Source organism: Perna viridis, chromosome 2 (genome assembly GCF_037379345.1).
Source record: "Perna viridis isolate PV_CMFRI_1.1 ecotype Kerala chromosome 2, ASM3737934v1, whole genome shotgun sequence".
In the NCBI taxonomy this organism is placed as follows: domain Eukaryota; kingdom Metazoa; phylum Mollusca; class Bivalvia; order Mytilida; family Mytilidae; genus Perna; species Perna viridis.
The window spans coordinates 9,890,540-9,910,357 of record NC_142446.1 but is presented as its reverse complement, the minus strand read 5'-3'; the positions used below and the strand labels follow the sequence as shown (position 1 = coordinate 9,910,357).

The 19,818-nt window shown below is 34.0% G+C and overlaps 1 protein-coding gene and 1 pseudogene across 2 annotated transcripts; both read left to right on the top strand.

The window, feature by feature from the left end:
* The first annotated feature begins 281 nt into the window (after positions 1-281).
* Positions 282-18,685, top strand: LOC148623580 (protein-L-isoaspartate(D-aspartate) O-methyltransferase-like). Of its 2 annotated transcripts, none has more exons than XM_088565490.1 (6): positions 282-545; positions 8,680-8,816; positions 10,490-10,594; positions 11,374-11,586; positions 12,436-12,605; positions 15,464-18,685. In XM_088565490.1, the coding sequence occupies exons 1-6, from the start codon at positions 404-406 to the stop codon at positions 15,480-15,482; spliced, it is 786 nt and encodes a 261-aa protein (XP_088421616.1). In that variant the 5' UTR covers positions 282-403; the 3' UTR covers positions 15,483-18,685. The 2 variants fall into 2 exon arrangements, with proteins under 2 accessions (XP_088421616.1, XP_088421617.1); XM_088565491.1 differs by having other exon boundaries at positions 12,436-12,632.
* On the top strand, positions 925-5,077 carry LOC148623581 (uncharacterized; annotated as a pseudogene).
* Positions 18,686-19,818: the final 1,133 nt, after the last annotated feature.

Genomic DNA, 19,818 nt, shown 5'->3' with positions numbered 1-19,818 from the left:
CTGACACAGGGACTTAATATTATATTCCCTAACTGACATTGCTGCTAGGGAATCATCCCATTTTTTGTACGGAGAAAGTGGAAATTTATAAAAACCGAAAGGGGACTCACATCAATAGAAAAAATCACCAAAGTTTTACAAAATTTGATGCCAGTATTTTAGAGTTATTGAGAGAAATGTGGACGACGGACGTACGGACGGTAGACGGGCCACTACGAGCACATTGAATGAACACTTCAACATAATTACATCTGATCCATCGGATCTCTCAGTATTTTCCCACCTCAAATATTCGAGAATCTGAGTCGCACATACTAGATTTCAAGATTTTACACAGTAACCTCCTGAACCATGTTTCATTATAAGCGGATTAGAGCTTAAGTATTCAGTGATTCAGTAGCAAATGATTTTGCTACAACTTAGCAAAAGTGTCGTATCCCGTGTACTTATATTATTTGGTATTAGGTCTTTTTTCAATAAGTTTTCTGTTATGGCTTGGCGCTCAAGTGGAAACAATAATACAGATCTGATCAATAATCTTCAGAGTAAGTGTATTTTTATCAAATATGCAATCTGTACGTATTGTGGTTTAATCCCATTAGTTTTGGGATTCAATGTGCGGGGCTGTTTTCTGATTTGGCAGCCCACTGTCAATTTCACTATATGATTACTCTTTCAGTTTCACTATTAATTTCCCTCTTCTACAGACAAACCTGTGTATCTAGAAAATTTTTAAGGGGAAAGGTAATGATGAACCATAATAGAGCACAATGGGACACAACGCCTTGTGCTTAATTGGTATATACATGTAGGTTTCACGAGAGTTACTTCCCCTTATTCATTATCCGGGTATTAATAGTAAGCATGTCTTGATGGAAGCATGGGTGTCATTCTTCCACGTATTTGTGTATTTCTTCTTTCGAGATGGACAATAGAAGGGAATGTAAAACCCCTAAGCATTTGCAAAATTTTATATTGCCAACTAAGCCACCTGTTAGGAAATGGATTCTTCCAACAAACATGGCATCTGGTGGCACTCCTCATACGATTGACTCTTCGATACCAAAGGTCGACAGTGAGGACTCCGGTTGGGCTCGATAAAAAAATTCAGGTTTGGATTTAAGTACTGAGTTGGGTAGAACTATTGAAGATCTCATACTGCAGAATAAACAGAATCTGACTTATTTTTAAAGAAAAATGCCCTTCTGAAAGAGTGCAAACAGACAAAAGCTGAGTAACCGGATGTAAGTGGAAGTTTGATTAAATGTCCAGCCTCAAATGACAAAACTGTGACAAAAGATAAGCATGTGGAATTACCAACCTTGAAAAACGTGTGAGTCTGATAAGGTATGTGACTCTGCTAAATTGTGGACTAAAAAGTTTCTTGCTGCTAATGAGTCCTCAAATTCAGAATCAGAGTCAATGGACAATGGTGAAGGCAAGGATCATGTCAGAACTATAGGTAAAGACTTACTACATACTTTGTTTAAGAACAAACATGAAGGTAAAGCTGTGTCAGGAGAAGCTCGGGCATCCAAGGATGTGTTAAGTACAATGTACCCTGGCCACACGAGTATGCACAAACCAAATTGTTCAACTATTCGGACAAGGAATTTGGGCTTACTCAGTTAATGGAGAAGTGTTCATTCTGCAGAAGGTTGATCTTGATGTTAATGTTAACTACGAATGTCAAAAACATTTGATTAACTTGCTTTATCTTGCAGAGAAATTTCCTTTTCATGAATTGAAAGATTTTCATTCTGAAGTATTGCGTTCAATAGAGATGTCATAAAAAATGGTCTGATTCGTTTTTCGAGGAACAGGGTTCGTACACTTGTGAGTCCTTTAGTGTCTACTTCAAAACAGACCCAAGTTCTAGAGAGACCCACCACCCATAATCCTATTTGTGGTGCATATCAACTAGGAAATTGTAACCATTCTTCAGATCACTTTGGTTCTTATGGCAATATAGAGCTTCTACATGTATGTAGAAAATGTATGCGTGAAGGGAAAAATCCCTTGGATCCGTCAATCAAGCATCCTTCGAGGGTCTGTCCTAGTCAGGAATGATATTCAGATTTATTGTTTCATTTCAAAGATTCTACTGACATTTCCTTTGTGTCCCCTACACGTGTAGGTGTGTTTTGTTCCCCTGAGTGTTTAGGTGTGTTTTCCCCAGTGAATACGGGTGTGTAAAATATAGATATTTCTGTGCCAATATCTTCCCCTGCAGATCAGGCAGGCGTGTGTGAACAAATGAACAATATGAAATATTCCCCAGCTTTAGAGGCTGGTGTATGCACTGAATATGTACCTACAACTATGATTTATGATGTGCATATGTATGATAATATCCCCTGTAATTTGTCAGGTGAGCCTCTTTTTTTCCGAGAAATCCTCCGTTGTTCTTTCGGGTATATCAGGTGATTATTTGAATTTGCAGTCTTTGTTTTGTTGCACTGATTATGATGTTGATTTTTCTTATGACAATGTCATACATGTAAATGAATGTGGATTGTTTAGCAATGAACTATCTTTTTATTGAACTGTTTAATCATGGTATTAAGAATGATACTTTTTGTGAAGTGACATAAAAATTTTTCACAGGTACATAAATATGTTGTTGCGTCAGGTCAACCTAATTTTGCACATTGTAGAATCCCTGTTACATCTAGTTTTAAGGTTTTATGGTGGGAACAGTTGATACAAGATTATCATGACAAAGTGATTGTTTAATTTTTGAGATATGACTGGCCTTTGAATTATACCAGAGATAGACTGCTGGACCACACTATTCGCAGAACAATTATCAATCTCTGTGCCATATATTGACAGATACATGTCCAAAGAATTGGCCCTTGGTGCGATTTATGACCAGTTTGATACCAACCCACTTTGTTGTCCATTGACACTGTCACCTTTATTTACTGTACCTGAAGGGGGAAAATGATCATGAATTATTGTTGATTGCTCACATGGTGGGTTGTCATCTATAAACGATGGCATTCCGCAAGATACATTTTTGGACGAACCTTAAAATTGTGTTATCCAAGACATGAAGAATTCATGTCGTTGGTAAAACACGGACGCCGTTGTATGATGTGCAAATTTGACATATCCCGTGCATTTTGACATTAAGTATTACATATAGACCCACATGATTTTCATTTACAGGGTTACGAATGGAAGGGTAAAAATTATATTGACAATCGCTTAATTTTCAGGATGAAGTCATCACCTTGGGCATGTCAACGGATTACTAATGCCGTATCGTTTATGTTGCAGAAAAGCAGAATTCATACAATTAATTATGTAGATGACTTTGGTGGAGTAAGTACCCCATTGTCTGCGTAAATTGATTATACATTTGTTTAAATTTTTTTTCGGAAGTAAGGCTTGGATGTTAGCGAAGAAACTGTTGTGCACCTACTAATGTATTGACATTTCTGGCAAGGAGTTCAGTTCAGTGAATATGACCACCCGCATTCTAGATGTTAAATTAAAAGAGACAAACAAACTCATGCTGGAATTTACAGTTAAGAAATATTGCATGAAGTGACAGTTAAAGAAGTCATTGGGAAGTTAGCTTTTATTTCGGAATGTGTACACAGCGGTAGGTTGTTTATTTCTCGTTTGCTTAAGACTTTGCGAAAATATGGCTTTAATCACATCCGTGTTCATTAAATGAAGAATTCAGATGAGACATACGATGGTTGATTTGTTTCTTGCGTGAATACAGTGGCTTTGCATTATTCCAGATGTAGACTGGTCAGCACCTGATGCTGTTATTTCCTCCGACGTAATGTTATTGACATTTAAGGTTATTATATACAGAAATTGAAGTTTAAAGTGTGGAATATGAACTGTGTTATGATTTTTTTTATTATTATTTGTACATATTATTTGGCTTCCAGGTATTGAGTCCAGACGAGCTGTTTTGCGAAAGAGATTAAACATGTTAAAGGGGCTGCTTTTCGTCCAGGAACCTTCTCCAACCTTAAGAGTCAGCTCAATGCCTACCACCTATTTTGTGTGTATTATCACTTCCAACTCTTTCCCTGCACACCAGATATTTTGTCAGCCTATGCCTGTTTTTTAGCTAAGAGTTTATGTAGTTTATCATCAGTGAGGAGTTACTTGTTTTGTCTGTGGAGCCTTTTGCTTCTACTGATTTGAAATTAACTTTGGGAGGTCTTGGTCATAACAATCAGCATATGCCTGAGTCTAAGTTACCTTTGTTACCTACTGATCTGATTCATATTGTAAAATTATTAGATATTTACGATAATGTTGATGCGTATTTATGATGTTTTTTAACTTTTGCATATTTTGGTATGATTAGAGTCTCTAACATATTAAGTAAAACTCTGAAATCATTCAGTCCAAGAGAACAACTCATACGGAAGTCTGTGATAATATCAGACTTTTTTTGGGGGTGGGGAGGGGGGTGCTAGGCTGGCTGCTAAAGCATGTATACCCAAGATTTTGTTGAAACACCACAGGGACTGGCATTCTGATTGTTTACAAACCTATATTAAACAGGCCAGTGGATATGTACCAAGTAACTTTAGCTATGAATTTCTTGATTCCTTGTTAATTTTCAGTTATTTTATTTATGTATTTGTATTTCCTTTGCGTCCCATTTGTTGTATTCCATTTCTTTCCCTTGTTCTGTTTGGCGAGTTCATTTTGGATTTAGGTGCTTTCATGACATTGTGTATTATTTGTATGTTATGTTATTTAGTTAATAATAAAGCACCAGTTCCACCAAACAAAACTAGTTGTCAATTGTGCACAATGGGACACAACTCATTGTGCCTAATTGACGTACATGCAGGTTTCATGAGAGTTACTTCCCCTTATTCATTATCCAGGTATTAATAGTAAGCATATCTTGATGGAAGCATGGGTGTCAGTCTTCCACTTATTGTGTATTTTTTTTTCCTTCTATTTTTTGTGCGCTGTTTTTATAGTTATTGTCTGTGTAGAATGGCTTTAGGTGCTTTCATGACATTGTGTATTACTTCTATGTTGTGTTATTTAGTTAATAATAAAGCACCAGATTCACCAAACAAAACTAGTTGTCTATTTGCTTTTAACTTCCATCATGATGCTCTTTACTTCCAGTATGATGCTTTGTACTTTCAACATGATAACATCAGCATTGTATCATGATGCTTTTTACAAGTATAATCAATAATACTTTCGACTTAGTTATGCTTAAGACAAAATGTCTAACAAATTGATGATATTTTGCTTTAGAAATGAGCTATCATACAATAATTTTCATCAAAGAATAAAATTGGTGAGAATTGCTTCTGTCCTGAAAATGGTAAGATTTACTTTCTGACTGGTAGGAGCTGAGACATCAACTGGTTGTCTTGGAGTCTGGATAATGTGTCTGTCAGTCCACTTTTTTAAAAATTTTGCCATTGCAACTGGTCTGAAAGAGCTGAACAGATTTACAAAGTGTGGTTTGTACAAATTTAGTAAGGACAGAAAATGTAGTAGAGTATATAATATTAAGAGGGAAATTTTATCCCTCAAAAGTTTTTTACTGCATTTCCTGAAGTGCACCACTGAAAAGTAAAAATATTATTTTATTGAAGCTCCTATCATACAAAGATGGCCAAATCATCAATTTTTAAGGTCTCCAACCTTAAACTTTAAATCTTATTCAATGTTGAGGCATAGGATATGTGAGCATGAAGTTCTTTCATTTGCATTATCAATTTATGAAAATGTCCAACCTTAAACCAGTGCCTCCTTCAATATGGGGTATTGGGTATATGAGCATCTATCTACCATAATTATCAGGGCTCACCAAACTTGTTTAACTTTTTCTTCATGGGATTTGGCTGATGTGTCATTTTTAGCTCATGGTGAGCTGCTCACCTGGCTGAAGGCCATATGAACTATTGCTATCACGTGGTGTCAGTCATTGTCGTCGTCATCCTTCATTGTTTACAATTTTTCAAAACTCTTCCTCTGACACTACTTGACCATTGGAACCAAACTTGGTATAAATGTTCCTTGGATTGTCTTGCATAGAACACGTGGGGATTTTTTAACATAGGGGTCAGACAGTAGTTTTTCGCTCCTGGGAGCCTCTTGCTTGCAGTTTGAATGTTATTTCTTTAAAAAATCTTCTCCTGACACTACATGACCAAAACAAACTTTATATGGATATTCCTTGGGGTATCTTGCATAGAATTGTTGTGGGGATTTTATATTCATTAAAAAACTAGCCACCATTACTAAAAATAGCACATAAGGGTCAGACAGTAGTTTTTCTCATATACCTCCAAAACTTGCTTTTAGCCAAATTCTGACAAGTGGAAATGTTTTTAGGATGATGAGATTATCTGTGGTCAAATTTTCGTTTTAATCTGAAAAGCCATGTTGGAGTTATTGCCCTTTTTCGGAGTTTTTTTGCTAATTTTGATGTTATTTCTTCCAGAAATCTTCTCCTCTCACACTACTTTACCAATTAGAATTAAACTTGGTATGAATGTTCCTTTGAGTATCCTACATAGAACTAATGTAGGGATTTTTGAAAAAACATGGCCACTGTTACTAAAAGTATAACATAGGGGTCAGACAGTGGTTTTTTGCATATATCTCCAAAAGCTTTAGGTTTAGCCGAATTCTTTTTATTACTGAAATGATCCTTATTAGAATGCCATACAATGTACGACTCCTTGTAAGAGTTATTGCCTTTGAAAGGCAAAAAATTATGTTTTTAGCAGTTTTTAGCCACTATTGAAAACTATAATAGATAGATTGAAACTTTCAATTGATGAAATGATCCTTATGATAAGTCCTACCAAAAACTCCATTGAGTCAAAATTGTTGGACAGCTCCTTCCTAGAGTTATTGCACTTGAAAGACAAAAAATTAACCAGGTGAGAGATTCAGGCTCCTGGGAGCCTCTTGTTTTAAAACAAGTGATTCCAACCAAGAATTCAAGATGTTCTAGTTTTTTTTCAGATTTAGTCCAAAAAACTATAACTTGGTTGAAGTATTTTAAAATAGTGGCAAAGAGTCTTCATAAGACAAGTTGTGGAAACTGGTTCATGGTTACCACAGGAATATCGGGGTCACAAAGGGCAAAAAATGCAATTTTTTCACTAAAATTGGCTATAATTTAAAAAAAAAAAATCAGTATTTAATGGTAGGGTCAGAAAGAACTGATGTGGGGATTTTTGATCTGTCAAAAAACATGGCTGCCGTTACTTAAAATAGAACATGGGGGTCAGTCAGTAGTTATTCACTTATTATATCTCCAAAACTGTTAGGTTTAGCCAAATTCTTTTAATTTTCTGAAGTGATCCTTATTTTAAGGCCTACAAATGTCTCTAGGAATCAAAGTTGTCAGACTCCTTGAAAGAGTTATTGCCCTTCAGAGATAAATAATAACAGATTAGATGGGAAGAAACTTTCAATTGCTGAAATGATCCCTATGATAAGTCATACCAAAGTCTTCTTGAGTCAAAATTTTGGGACAACAACTTGTTAAATTTATTGCCCTTGAAAGACAAAATTTAACCAGGTGAGCGATTCAGTCTCCTGGGAGCCTCTTGTTTTGTTGTTAGCCTTTCTATTTAAATTAGCCAAAAAAAGTGCAGAGAAATTCATGGTCAAAGCCCTCTACAATTCCTAAAAAGGGGATGATTCAGTGTTCTCTCCAGGCCCTTAAAGCGCAGCACTTTACAGTGCTATCAAGATTGAGCTCTGCGCTACTGACATCAGTTCTGTGCTATCTTACTACCAGTGCTCTGCTTTAAAGTTTAGTGTGAGGATTAAAAACCAGTTTGACTGGAAATGTGTGCCTCAAGGTCATTTATGGCATCCTGCAAGGTAATTATCATAACTGATAACAGTAAACAAGCATAATTACGACTTTGCAGACAAGATTCTTAGTCAGTTACTGTAACCTGGCCACAAATTAAATATAAAGGAGATGTCAATCAGATACAAATATCTATGTACTGAGCCAATCAAAATTGACTATGATCATAGGTAACTCAGCCCAGATCAAAAACACAGTTGAATGTTGCACAATCACAGGATGTCTTCAATGTTTAGATACCTAATAATATTTATTCCATCAGATACTTCCTAAACACTTAGAAAAGAAAAAGAGAATGGCTGCCTTTTGTTTACATTGCCTTGTTGGTGTGTATCATATTTCAACTATCCAGGATTTAAAAATTGGGGCATAAAAGGCGTTATTATGAAGGAAAGGGTTAAGTGGGCAACAAGTTGCCAGTAAATTTTAGAGTTTGCACTCTAAAACTCTCATGGCTAAGTTCTCGTTCAAGTAACCCTTTGATTGCCCTTAGTTAAGGTGATTTGTTACATTGATTTGCACTTTTGGGTGTGAATTTGGTGTGGGCTACTAAAATTTAGACTGTGAACAACTATACATATTGGCTACCAAAATTTTAGCTGTGGGCTATCAGGTCAATATTCTAGGACAGTTACATGTACATGAGTAACTAATGATCTTTTTAGGTTTCTTCCTATCTTGAGACTGAAGACTAGTAACTTCAACCAAGAGCATTTTTGAATGTATAATTTTGAAAAGTATAAGAAATCTATGATCTATAATCAAGATCTGTGAGTTAGTTATAACATATTGATATGAATAAAATGATAAATACCTGGTGTTTGTAGGAAATGGAATCTTAAAGACTCCTACTATAATTGAAGCTATGAAGAAAGTGGATAGAGGAAATTTTGCCAAATTTAATGCATATGCAGACTCACCACAATCAATTGGATATGCAGTAACTATAAGTGCTCCTCACATGGTAAATAGAATTGTTCTCATTACAGGTTTGTTGTTAAGTATGTCAGGCATATGATTTTTTTTTCTTTTATCTTCAACATTTTAAACAGGTTAAATCTAATTAAAATCAGCCCTGTCAATTGTTCCTTTCAGTCAGTTGCATTTAGGATCTGTAAACACTCCATTCTACATGTACTTTCTGTTCAGATGACCTTTTCAGAATCCTCAGGTTTCTCCCTTTGAATAATGCTTTCAAAGTCATGAAAGATGAATTCTGATTCGCTGATCAGGAAGTAGAATGGGGTGTAGTTAGATCCTGCATGTGGTGACAGAATGGACACATGATAGATCTTATTTTAATTAGATTTCTAAAATCTTGGCATCCTGATACCTTGTCCATGTAATAATTAGTCTGATACATGTACCAGATTCATTGAAAGTTGACCAACAGGACATTCAGTTAGACATCTGAAAAAATCTGCCTGACCAGAACAAAAATCTGCCCGACCAGAACAAAAATCGCCAGGCCTTTCCTATGTGTGCAAATTAAAAGTTGCTCAAATCTGCTTGACAATTAGTCAGAAAATGTCTCACCGAACAGATTTGAGTCTGGCAGGTCTATCAATTCGGCACATCTCGATTGGTCTGCAATACACCAATAAAATGTGCAAAACATTCTATTGTTGAAGAACAGCATTGAAAAATCATGCTTAATGAGTGAAAAAAAATTATAACTGGTTGTAAAAAATGATTTTCTACATTGAAAATTTTGCCGAAACTGATGACTTACATAGTATATATTGGGTCTATTTGATTCTTACATTGATCAGTGCTTTAAAAATGGATCATTGTTAAAAGATAACTAACCTACTTATTAAATAAACTCCATTTAGGCATCTATTACTACTTGACCAATAAGAACCAATTTAATATGAATGTTCTTTAGGGTATTCTGCCTAGAACAAATGTGAGGATTTTTTATCAGTAGACAAACATGGCCACCATTACTACAAAAAGAACATGGGTCAGACAGCAGTTTTATCTCCAAAAATCATAGGTTTAGCAAAATTTGACGTGGGTTTTAAATGCTCCACAGCATGATGAGATCAGTTCATGAAAATCTGTCAACCCATGTTGGAGTTATTGCCCTTTTTGGTCATATTTATGGTATTTTTGATGTTATTACTTTCAAAAATCATTTCTTTAGAAACTACTGGACAAAATTCAATGAATGTTGATATGATTGTTTCGTAGGTATGAGCATTGATTATTTTTTTTATCAATGAAAAGACATGGCTGCTTTTACAAAAAATAGAATGTAGCTTTTCAAGCCAGGTGAGCTATTCAGACTCTTTAGTTTGTCACTTTATGCTGTAGATATATCAATGATACTTGATTTGTGTATTTTGTAAGTCAAAAAGTATCATCTCAATATTGTCAAACTTTGCACTGTTTTTACATACATATTGAAGATGTGCTACTCCTACTATGGAGACATTTTATTAATTTATCCCTACTTTTTTAGCATGTTGACTTAGATACAATTAATAAAGCATGCTAATATTGTCTCCTGAAGTGAATTATGAATTTTTTTATATTTACTAGTGTCTAGTGTATTGTTAGTAATACAAGTAGCATTGAGAATTAGTCTTTCCTATCAATGTTTTAGTTACCTGATTGTGTTTATTCTTTCAGCATGCCCATGCTTTAGAAATCCTCTCAAATCACTTGAAAGAAGGGTCAAAGGCTTTAGATGTAGGATCTGGAAGTGGCTATCTTACAGCCTGTATGGGTATTATGGTGAGTCATTTTGGAAATGGTTTATCTCACTCCCTGTGTGGGAATTATGGTGACTGGTGAGTCATTTTGGAAGTGGTTATCTTACAGCCTGTATGGGTATTATGGTGAGTCATTTTCATAGTACATTTTTTGTACATGTAGTTGTCATACTGTTAGTATGGGAATTTTGATGAGTTATTTTGGAAGTGGTTTATATCACTCCCTGTGTGTGTATTATGGGGACTGGTGAGTCATTTTGGTAGTGGTTATCTTACAGCCTGTATGGTGAGTCATTTTTGGAGTGCCTTTTTGTAGTTATCTTACTGCTTGCATGGGTAGAATGGTGAGTCATTTTTGGTGGGCTATCTTACTGTCTGTATGGATATTATGGTGAGTCATTTTTGGGGTACATTTTTTGTTATTTTACTGCTTGCATGGGTATTTTGGTGAGTTATTTTGGAAGTGGTTGTCTTACTGCCTGTATAAGTATTATATCATCATTTTGGAAATGGATATCTTGCTGCTCATTTGGGATTTATGATGAGCTATTCTTAAAGTGGTTATTATATAGTCTGTATATATACGAGTAATAGAAATGTGATAGAAAGCCTGTACAAATGCGTACTGTTGAATAAAGCCAGTATTCTATCTGTTTTCTTTCAGTTATCTCAAAAATAAAATTTCAGTGATCTAACAAAAATCATGTGACAAAATATTAAAAAAAAATTAATTAATTTGACTAAAATTCTTTATTATCTTATTGTAAGTTGAATATAGAGCCTTTCATACTCATATTTCAGGTAGGTGAAACAGGGAAGGTTGTTGGAATAGATCACATCCCAGAGTTAGTTGATGAATCAATAAAACACATGAAGAAGGACAGACTGACAAAACAGTTGATGGAGACTGAGAGAGTAGTGCTTGTATCAGGAGATGGGAGGAAAGGTTACCCTTCTGAAGCACCTTTTGATGCAATTCATGTGGGTGCTGCTGCTCCTACTTTACCTGAACCTGTAAGATTACATTTTAAATAGCACACCTGTTTTGCCCTTGCTAATTTTCTCCTGCTATTTCAAAAGTAACTGTATTTTTAATTGTAAAATATTGAAGACTAATGAAAGTATTATTTGAAAGCATTTTTTTACAACCCTGAAAAAATGGTGGTCAATTAATGGTGTCATGCTGTTGTCATCTGCTTCATTATCACTAGTAGACATTTCATTTCTGGACATAACTTGATTTTAATAAGTAAATAGATCTTTATGAAACTGTACCACAAAGTGCCATGGGACAAAAGAAGGATGGGATTAATTTTGATGGTTGTGACTTGAAGCATTTAGGAATCGAGGACCACAAAAAGGGATCAGAAACAATTATATTCTTGATATCAGACAATAGGTTTACTGCAAGTAGATTGATCTCTTTGAAATTGTACCACAAGGTGCCAAAGGACATATTTTAAAGGAAGGCTAAGATTGATTTTGGGGTTTGTGACTTGATCTGTGAAAGAATTGGAGCCAAAAATGGACCAGAAACAAGCATTTGTGAATAGATCACTTTAAAATTTACAAGGTGCCCTACCCCAAAAGAAGGCTGAGATTGATTTTGGGGTTGTGAATGGATATTATATTGCATTTATTTATTCTTTGTAAATCCTTAAGGGTATTTACATTTATGGATTCTCTGTATTTAATATGAATTTCAACTTTAAATTACACTCTACAGATTGTGAACTTTTCCATAGTAGCTATGTCGAAAACATCAAAACTCAAAATTTTACAGATTATTGTAATTAATAAAGTCAAAAATATAGATTGTTATAATGTAGGATAAACAAGTGTGTAACCTTCATTAATGTTTAGCTTGTAGAACAGCTGAAGCCTGGAGGAAGACTAATTATTCCAGTTGGCCCTCAAGGACAAAGTCAACACTTGCTTCAAGTAGATAAAAATGAAGATGGCTCAGTTACAAAGAAGAATTTAATGGGTGTTATTTATGTTCCTCTGACTAGCAAAGATAAACAGTGGCCAAGGTTTAAATAATATGCATGTTCCTTTCTGTTAGTCACTTTTTTAGTTTTTCTTTTGTTGCAGCTATTTTTATACATTTTTTATTCTGGTCCTATAATGGTATCACCATGTCTTCATTGTGTGCATCCAGAAACATTAGTTTATTTACAGAAACTTGAGTAATACATACCCAAGCTCTTTGAAATTTTAACACATTGTTTTAAGGGAGATTGTGGAGAGCCCTATATTTTTCTTAGATCTTTGGCCTAAAAAGACAATTCAGATTTTTGTTCCTTTTGAAATTCTTTTTAGCTCACTTGGCCAAAGGCTATGTGAGCTATTGCCATCACTTGGCATCCACCATCATCCGTCGTCGTTAACAATTTTGCATAGAACTGATGTGAGGATTTTTGATCTGTTGAAAAACATGGCTGCCGTTACTAAAAATAGAACACGCTGAACACTTTTACCCTACATTGTATGTCAAACTAGCTAAACCTAAAGATTTTGGAGATCTATGTCAAAAACTACTGTCGGACTCCTATGTTCTATTTTTAGAACAGCGGCCGTGTTTTTCAATGGATCTAAAATTCCCACATCCGTTCTATTCAGGATACCCCAAGGAATATTCATAATAACTTTGGTTTCAATTGGTCGAGTAGTAGGAGATGATTTTTGAAAGAAATAACATAAAAAATAGCAAAAAACATTGAAAAAGGGCAGTAACTCCCAGTTGTTTCAATCTGTGGACGAATTTTCATTTTAATCTGTTAAGCCATGTTGGAGTTATTGCCTTTTTTTCAATGTCTTTTGCTATTTTTAATATTTCTTTCAAATATCTTCTCCTCTGACACTGATTGACCTATGGTAACCAAACTTGGTACAAATGTTTTTAGAGGTATCATGCATAGAACCGATGTGAAAATTTATGATCAGTTGAAAAAGATGGCCGCTGTTACTAAAAATAAAAACAAAAGGGGCAGACAGTAGTTTTTAGCATATATATCCAAAACCATTAGCCAAATTCTTTCAATAGCTGAAATGATACTCATTATTAGGACTACAAAAGTCTTCACAGATAAAAGTTGTCAGAGTTATTGCCCTTTACAGGGGAAAAATGACGAGTTTTTTTTTAGTTTTCAGCCAATATCTTTAAAACTATGATAGATAAAAAGAAACTTTCAATTGCTGAAATGAGTCAAAATTGTTGGACAACTTCTTGCTTTGAAAGGCAAAACTCAACTAGGTGAGGGATTCAGGTTCCTGGGAGCCTCTTGTTTGAAAATGTTTTACATTGTAGGCTGATCTTTAACTGTTTTGGAGTTAAAGGGGTATCTAAAAGCAGCTTTTTAGCTCACCTTGCCAAAGGCCAAGTGGGCTTATGCCATCACTTGGCGTCCGTAGTTGTCTTTGTGGACAAATATTAAAAAATTTTCTCCTCTGAAACTATTTGACCAACAGGTTGTAAATTTGTCATGATTGTTCCTTAGGGTGTTTGGCACAAAATGACTGTTGGGATTTTTTATCTGAAAAAAACATGGCTACCGTTAATAAAAATAGAACATAGGGGTTAGAAGGCAGTTTTTTGCAAATAACTCAAAAACTGTTGCCTTAAGCAAAATTTTTGTAGTTTCTATTGTTCAGCTACCTAAGATGGACCTATGCCTAAAATTTTCAAAACGATTTGTCAACTGATGTTGGAGTTACAGTCCCTGAAACAGTTTTTTTTGGCATTTTATGCATGTACAACTTTGAAAATCCTCTCTAAAACCATCGCACAGAATTCAATGCCAGGTGGCATATTTGTTTCTTAGAGTATCCCACATAAAATGACCATTAGGATTTTTGAAAAAAACATGACCACCATTACTAAAAGTAAAACATAGGGGTCAGAAGGCAGTTTTTTGCAAATAACTCAAAAATCGTTGCCTATAGCAAAATTCTGGCAGAGAATAATATCATTCAGCATCATGAGATGAGCCTATGCTGAAATTTTCAAAACCATTCATCAACTGATGTAGGAGTTACAGACCCAGAAACAGTTTTTGTGAGTTTTTTTTCACATGTACAATTTTGAAAATCTTTTCTTAAACCATTCAATATCATTTAATGAAAATAAGCATATTAGTTCTTTAGTGTATTGTGCTCAAAATGAAAGCAATTAGTTAACCAGGTGAGCGATTCAGGCTCTCTTGAGCCTCTAGTTTATTTTTGGTCCAATTTTGAAATTTTTATTTTTATTGGATATCCCTGCCTGTGTATCTCAGTTAGATTTCAGATATCTGTTATGGTTTTGAGTATCGGTAATAAGGGGTCAAAGGGCCACACTCCAAAAAATTGACATTTTTATTTCAAATTTACTAGCTATTTTATTTATTTTTTGTTTATACACGTACTTGTGTTGACTTTTTTTGATATGACAAATTGATCACTAATGAAAAATTATTTATAGAAATTACACACACCAAATTTTAAAATGTCTCTTGACAGAAAAAAAGCTAATATATGCCTTCATGAAAATTTCCAAGTTTATGCTGCCAAGCTTTTTTAGAGTAATGGCAACAAGTATGGCTTTTTTTTTGTTTTCTCTGGCTTCTGTATAGGTACCAATGAACACAGATACATGCTGACCCTTTATGTAAATGAAGCTTCATTAAATGAAAATAACAAAAAGAAACAAACAGAAATTATCCTAAACATTACAGTCCATACATTTAGAAAAATGTTGCATGGAATTTTTTGTAATCTGACATCATTACCACAAAAAATAGATGATTGGACATTTTGTATCACTTCAAGATGTATGAAAACTTCAAATCATTAATAGTATTTTACAAAATAAAGGCTCAAGTTTAACAATATATTTTCCTCTATTTTTCAGCAGCAAAGATGAATTGTAGCAGGGTTGTTCTGTTCAAAATATCAAATCTAAAGATGCCAGTGTTCCAGTTTGATCCCAACTACTACTTTAAACATGCATTTTTGTATTTTGTTATCAACCTATTATATAAAGTTGAATGGCTTTGCTGTAAGTTAAGAGTGACACTTCAGTTATGAAGTTCATGAAATTGGTGTCGAGATACAATATTATTATATAGCTAGCAGTGAATAATTCGCATGTGAAATAACTTTTGCTTTCACTCTCAGACTTATTTGTGCCAAATGTCAAAACCTTTGCAATTGTAAGAAACATGTTATTTGGCATTACTGACAGTTGATAAGAAATTCATATGCATGAAATATCTCTAAAACATGGTTGCACTACTTATCAAAAAGGATAGTTGTGAATACCTAGACAATGACCACTTGTGTCAAGAAGGCCAGAATGGTTTAATGTGCATGTTCAAGTTCCAAACACATAAAATCTGTGTTCTTCAGCCACTTTATCATATTTTAGTTATTATTTTCAGTTGGCTGTCCCTAGATATGTAGAGTGCAATCTTTATTCTCGGCATTATAAGTAAATACAAGTTCAATGAATACATTATAAATTTTTGTAACAGGATTTCAGTTTTAGACCCCTGTTTATGTTCAGAGTATTATTTTCTACTATTCAGTGATATAACTTGTTAAAGAAAAGGACATATATCCATATAAGACATATTGTGCTATGTCTGTGTCCCAACAATTTTTTGATTAAAAAAATATATTTTTTACAATTTCCTCTCACATAATTAATATTATAATTTTGTGAGAGTAATCATAGTCTGTTGATTCTATAAAGAACCTTGTAAATGTTTAATTTGCCAATTATATCAACCAGAGTTGGACTTCAAGGATTGATCAGTTAATGTTTTACTGTGTATCCAACTGGAAGTACATGCCTTAAAGAACATTCAATCATAGATTTGACAGTGAAATATTTAGTTGACTGGGAACAAGTCAGTGGAGTCAGTAAAAGGGTACCTGCCACCATCAAATCTAGATTGACAACAAGTCTTTAAATGCAATACAGTTATCTCTGTTCTAATGCAACTGTCAAATATATCTGTGAAAATAATTAAAGTCTAAGTTATCATTTTCCCATGCATAAAATGTTGTGGTTAATCATTGAATTTATGAATACCTTTTGATGATTTATAGTGAAATTTGAGGTTATAAGAAGTTTTGCATTAGACTATGATATTGACAGGCAAATTAAAAGAAAGTAGTTGAAACAACTGATCTCTGTTTAAAGTACTGGGAACCATGCAGGGCACCTTGTTCACATTTGATAAGAATGTATACAGAATGTTTTTTAAAAACTATACAACACCAAAAAATACTATGGTATGGCATTATCATCATCTGCCATTATCCATAGACATTTGTTTTTTGTGCAAGAACTTGAATACTACCAATAGTTGGTTGATCTTTATAACATTTTATAACAAGGTTCCAAACTACAAAAAAATAAAGTTTGTATTAATTTTGGGGGTTACGGTCCCAACTGTTTCAGAATTAGGGCCAAAAAACAGGCATTTCATAGAACAGTGGTAAAAGCATATGGATATTGTGGAATGGTCAGACGGATTGATTTTTGGGGTTAAGACTCGAGCCCTTTTGAAATTAGAGGCCAAAAATGGGGAGTGAAAACAAGCTTTTCCTTACAACCAGATAAATACTTGAATAAAAGTGAATTGATCTCATTGAAATTTTACTACAAGATGCTGTACCCACAAAGGAAGGTCGGGATTGATTTTGGAGGTTTTTAACTTGAACCATATAGGGGCCACTAATTTTTATCTGGTGTCAATTGTTGAATTGAAATCAAAATTCAAACCTGTGTAAAGTTTTAATGGCATGTCCATACTTGCCTCAACTGTTCAGGGTTCAACTTCTATTGTTGTATCTAGCTTCATTATATTTGTTTCTGTGGAAGGTATTTATTTTGAATTAGCTGAATCATATTTTAATTTTGTTGTGATTATTATGTTTTTCATTCAAGTCACTAAGTTATTACTCAGTTGTGTGTTAGTTGTTTCTGAATTTTTTACACAACTTAAACTTGCACCTTTGAAGTGATGTGAATATGACATTGTTTTGAGTGTAAGTGCTATTGATGGCCGATATGTGATATCTTATATTAATAATGACTGGTATATTTTCCCAATGATAGTTTTAATAATTTTGTTGTCAGTCTCTCGTAAGTGAAGACCAAGAGACAATAGTTAACTAGTGAAGTGCAGCTGTTAATCTATTGGTTGCACCCCTAAGAGATATCAGATACACTTAAAATTTGGTTTGTAGTTATTAATCAAGTATCATTAATCCAATATATTGTTGGGGAGTTATGGTCATTACATCCTCTGCATCTTCAATTGTTCACATTTTTTTTTAAAACAGTTTGAGCCTTCGAGGTATTATTTTCCTTACTATGAATTTAAGTGTATATTATGTACACTTAATACTGCTACTCCTTTTATGGGTAAGAGGTAGAGTCCTTGAGTCCCATTTTAATGGAACAGAACACATTTTGTATTATTATGAAGCCATTCAACTCAAGGAGGGTTAGATAGTGGGTGAATTACATGTACATTTCCAAAGTTTTAGAATATAAATATCTCCATATTTATTACAAATCGTAATTTTACTCAGCCAAACATACTGTTGTAAGTAACTTGCAGGTAAAATATGCATCGCTACTTGCATGCAGTGATTGTATGCAAAGCATGGTTAGAAAATGACCAATTCAAGGTATTTTCAGACATTTTACAGAAAATAATCATTTTCTTGCACTACGTTGATTAGAACATGCAATTAATTTATCAAAGCAGTTTTTGATAACTAACTACTATCATTTTGTTACACTTTAACAGCTTTTTGGTCTGCAAGTAATTTTGATATTTTGAGCTCTATTGACTCTACCTGTATTCTCTTATCCGTATAATGACACCAAGTATCTTGTTTGTCAGCTTTATTTTTCTTTAAAATCATTTTTTTAACAGACCAACCATTTGATTTTTCATCATGAAATTTAAAAACAGGAAACAAATCTAAATTGTGCTTTTGTGTAGCTGTTATAATGGATGTAGATTAAATATAATTATTAAGTGTCATCACATTGCTAAATGTAGCATGATGGACTGTTATATATTTAAAGTTAATAAATTGTTTATGCTTATTGATCTTGTGATTTGAATGCCCCCTGTATTCTTTGTGCTAGTTGTTTGGCGGATTGAAAATCCCCACATTAGTTCTGTGTAGAACAAACTAAGGAACATTCATACCAAGTTTGATTCTGATTGGTCTAGTATTTTCAGAGATTTTTGAAAGAAATAACATTAAAAAAAATTAACAAAAAATTAACCACCTGAAGATCCCATCATGTTGAACACTTTCACCCCATGTCAGAATTTGGCCAAACCTAACAGTTATGGAGATACAAGTGAAAAACTTCTGTCTGACCCCTATGTTCTATTTTTAGTAACAGTGGACATGTTTTTTGATAGACCAAAAATCCCAACAACATTTCTATGCAGGATACCCTAAGGAACATTCATACCAAGTTTTGTTTTGATTGGTCTGGTAGTTTCGGAGATTTTTTTTAAAAGAAATAACATTAAAACACATCAAAATGAAAATCTGACCATCTGTAGATCCCATTATGCTGAACACTTTTACCCTACATCATAATTGTATCAATTGCTGAAATTATCTCCTTGAGAAGGCTTACAAGTCTGCATTGGGTCAAAGTTGTCAGATGGCTCTTTGTCAGAGTTATTGCCCTTGAAAGATGAAAAATGTTTTTGATTTTTTTTTATGTTTTCAGCCAATATCTTGTAAACTAAGATAGATAAAAAGAAACTTTTAATTGCTTAAATGATCCTTATGATAAGGCCTACTAAAGTGTGTGGTGATCCAAGTTGTTGGATGACTCCTTGTTAGAGTAATTGCCCTAAAAAGTGAAAAATGATGTTTTTAGCAGTTTTCAGCCAATATCTTGAAATCAATAATAGATAGAAAAAAACTCAATTGATATGATTTGAATGAAAGTCCTATCAAAGTCTTCTCGAGTCACAATTGTTGGACAACTCCTTGTTGAGATACTGCCCATAAAAGGTAAAAAAATAACCAGGTGAGCGTTTCAGGCTCCTGGGAGCCTTTTGTTAACTAAGCAAGTAGGCCATAACATCAAACCTTGTAAACAGGAATTCCCCAAGGTAGCTAATATTTACCTTGGGCTAACCCAGTTCAACACAGTCAGAGGTTATCATCAACTCGCTTTAATTCCATCACCTCAAATAACAAAACAAC

Excerpts from the sequence above, each read along its gene's own strand:
- LOC148623580 (XM_088565490.1), top strand. The coding sequence starts at position 404 with ATGATTTTGCTACAACTTAGCAAAAGTGTCGTATCCCGTGTACTTATA. Across the intron at positions 546-8,679 it reads TCTGATCAATAATCTTCAGA|GAAATGGAATCTTAAAGACT; the intron begins GTAAGTGTATTT and ends TGGTGTTTGTAG. Across the intron at positions 8,817-10,489 it reads CTATAAGTGCTCCTCACATG|CATGCCCATGCTTTAGAAAT; the intron begins GTAAATAGAATT and ends TTATTCTTTCAG.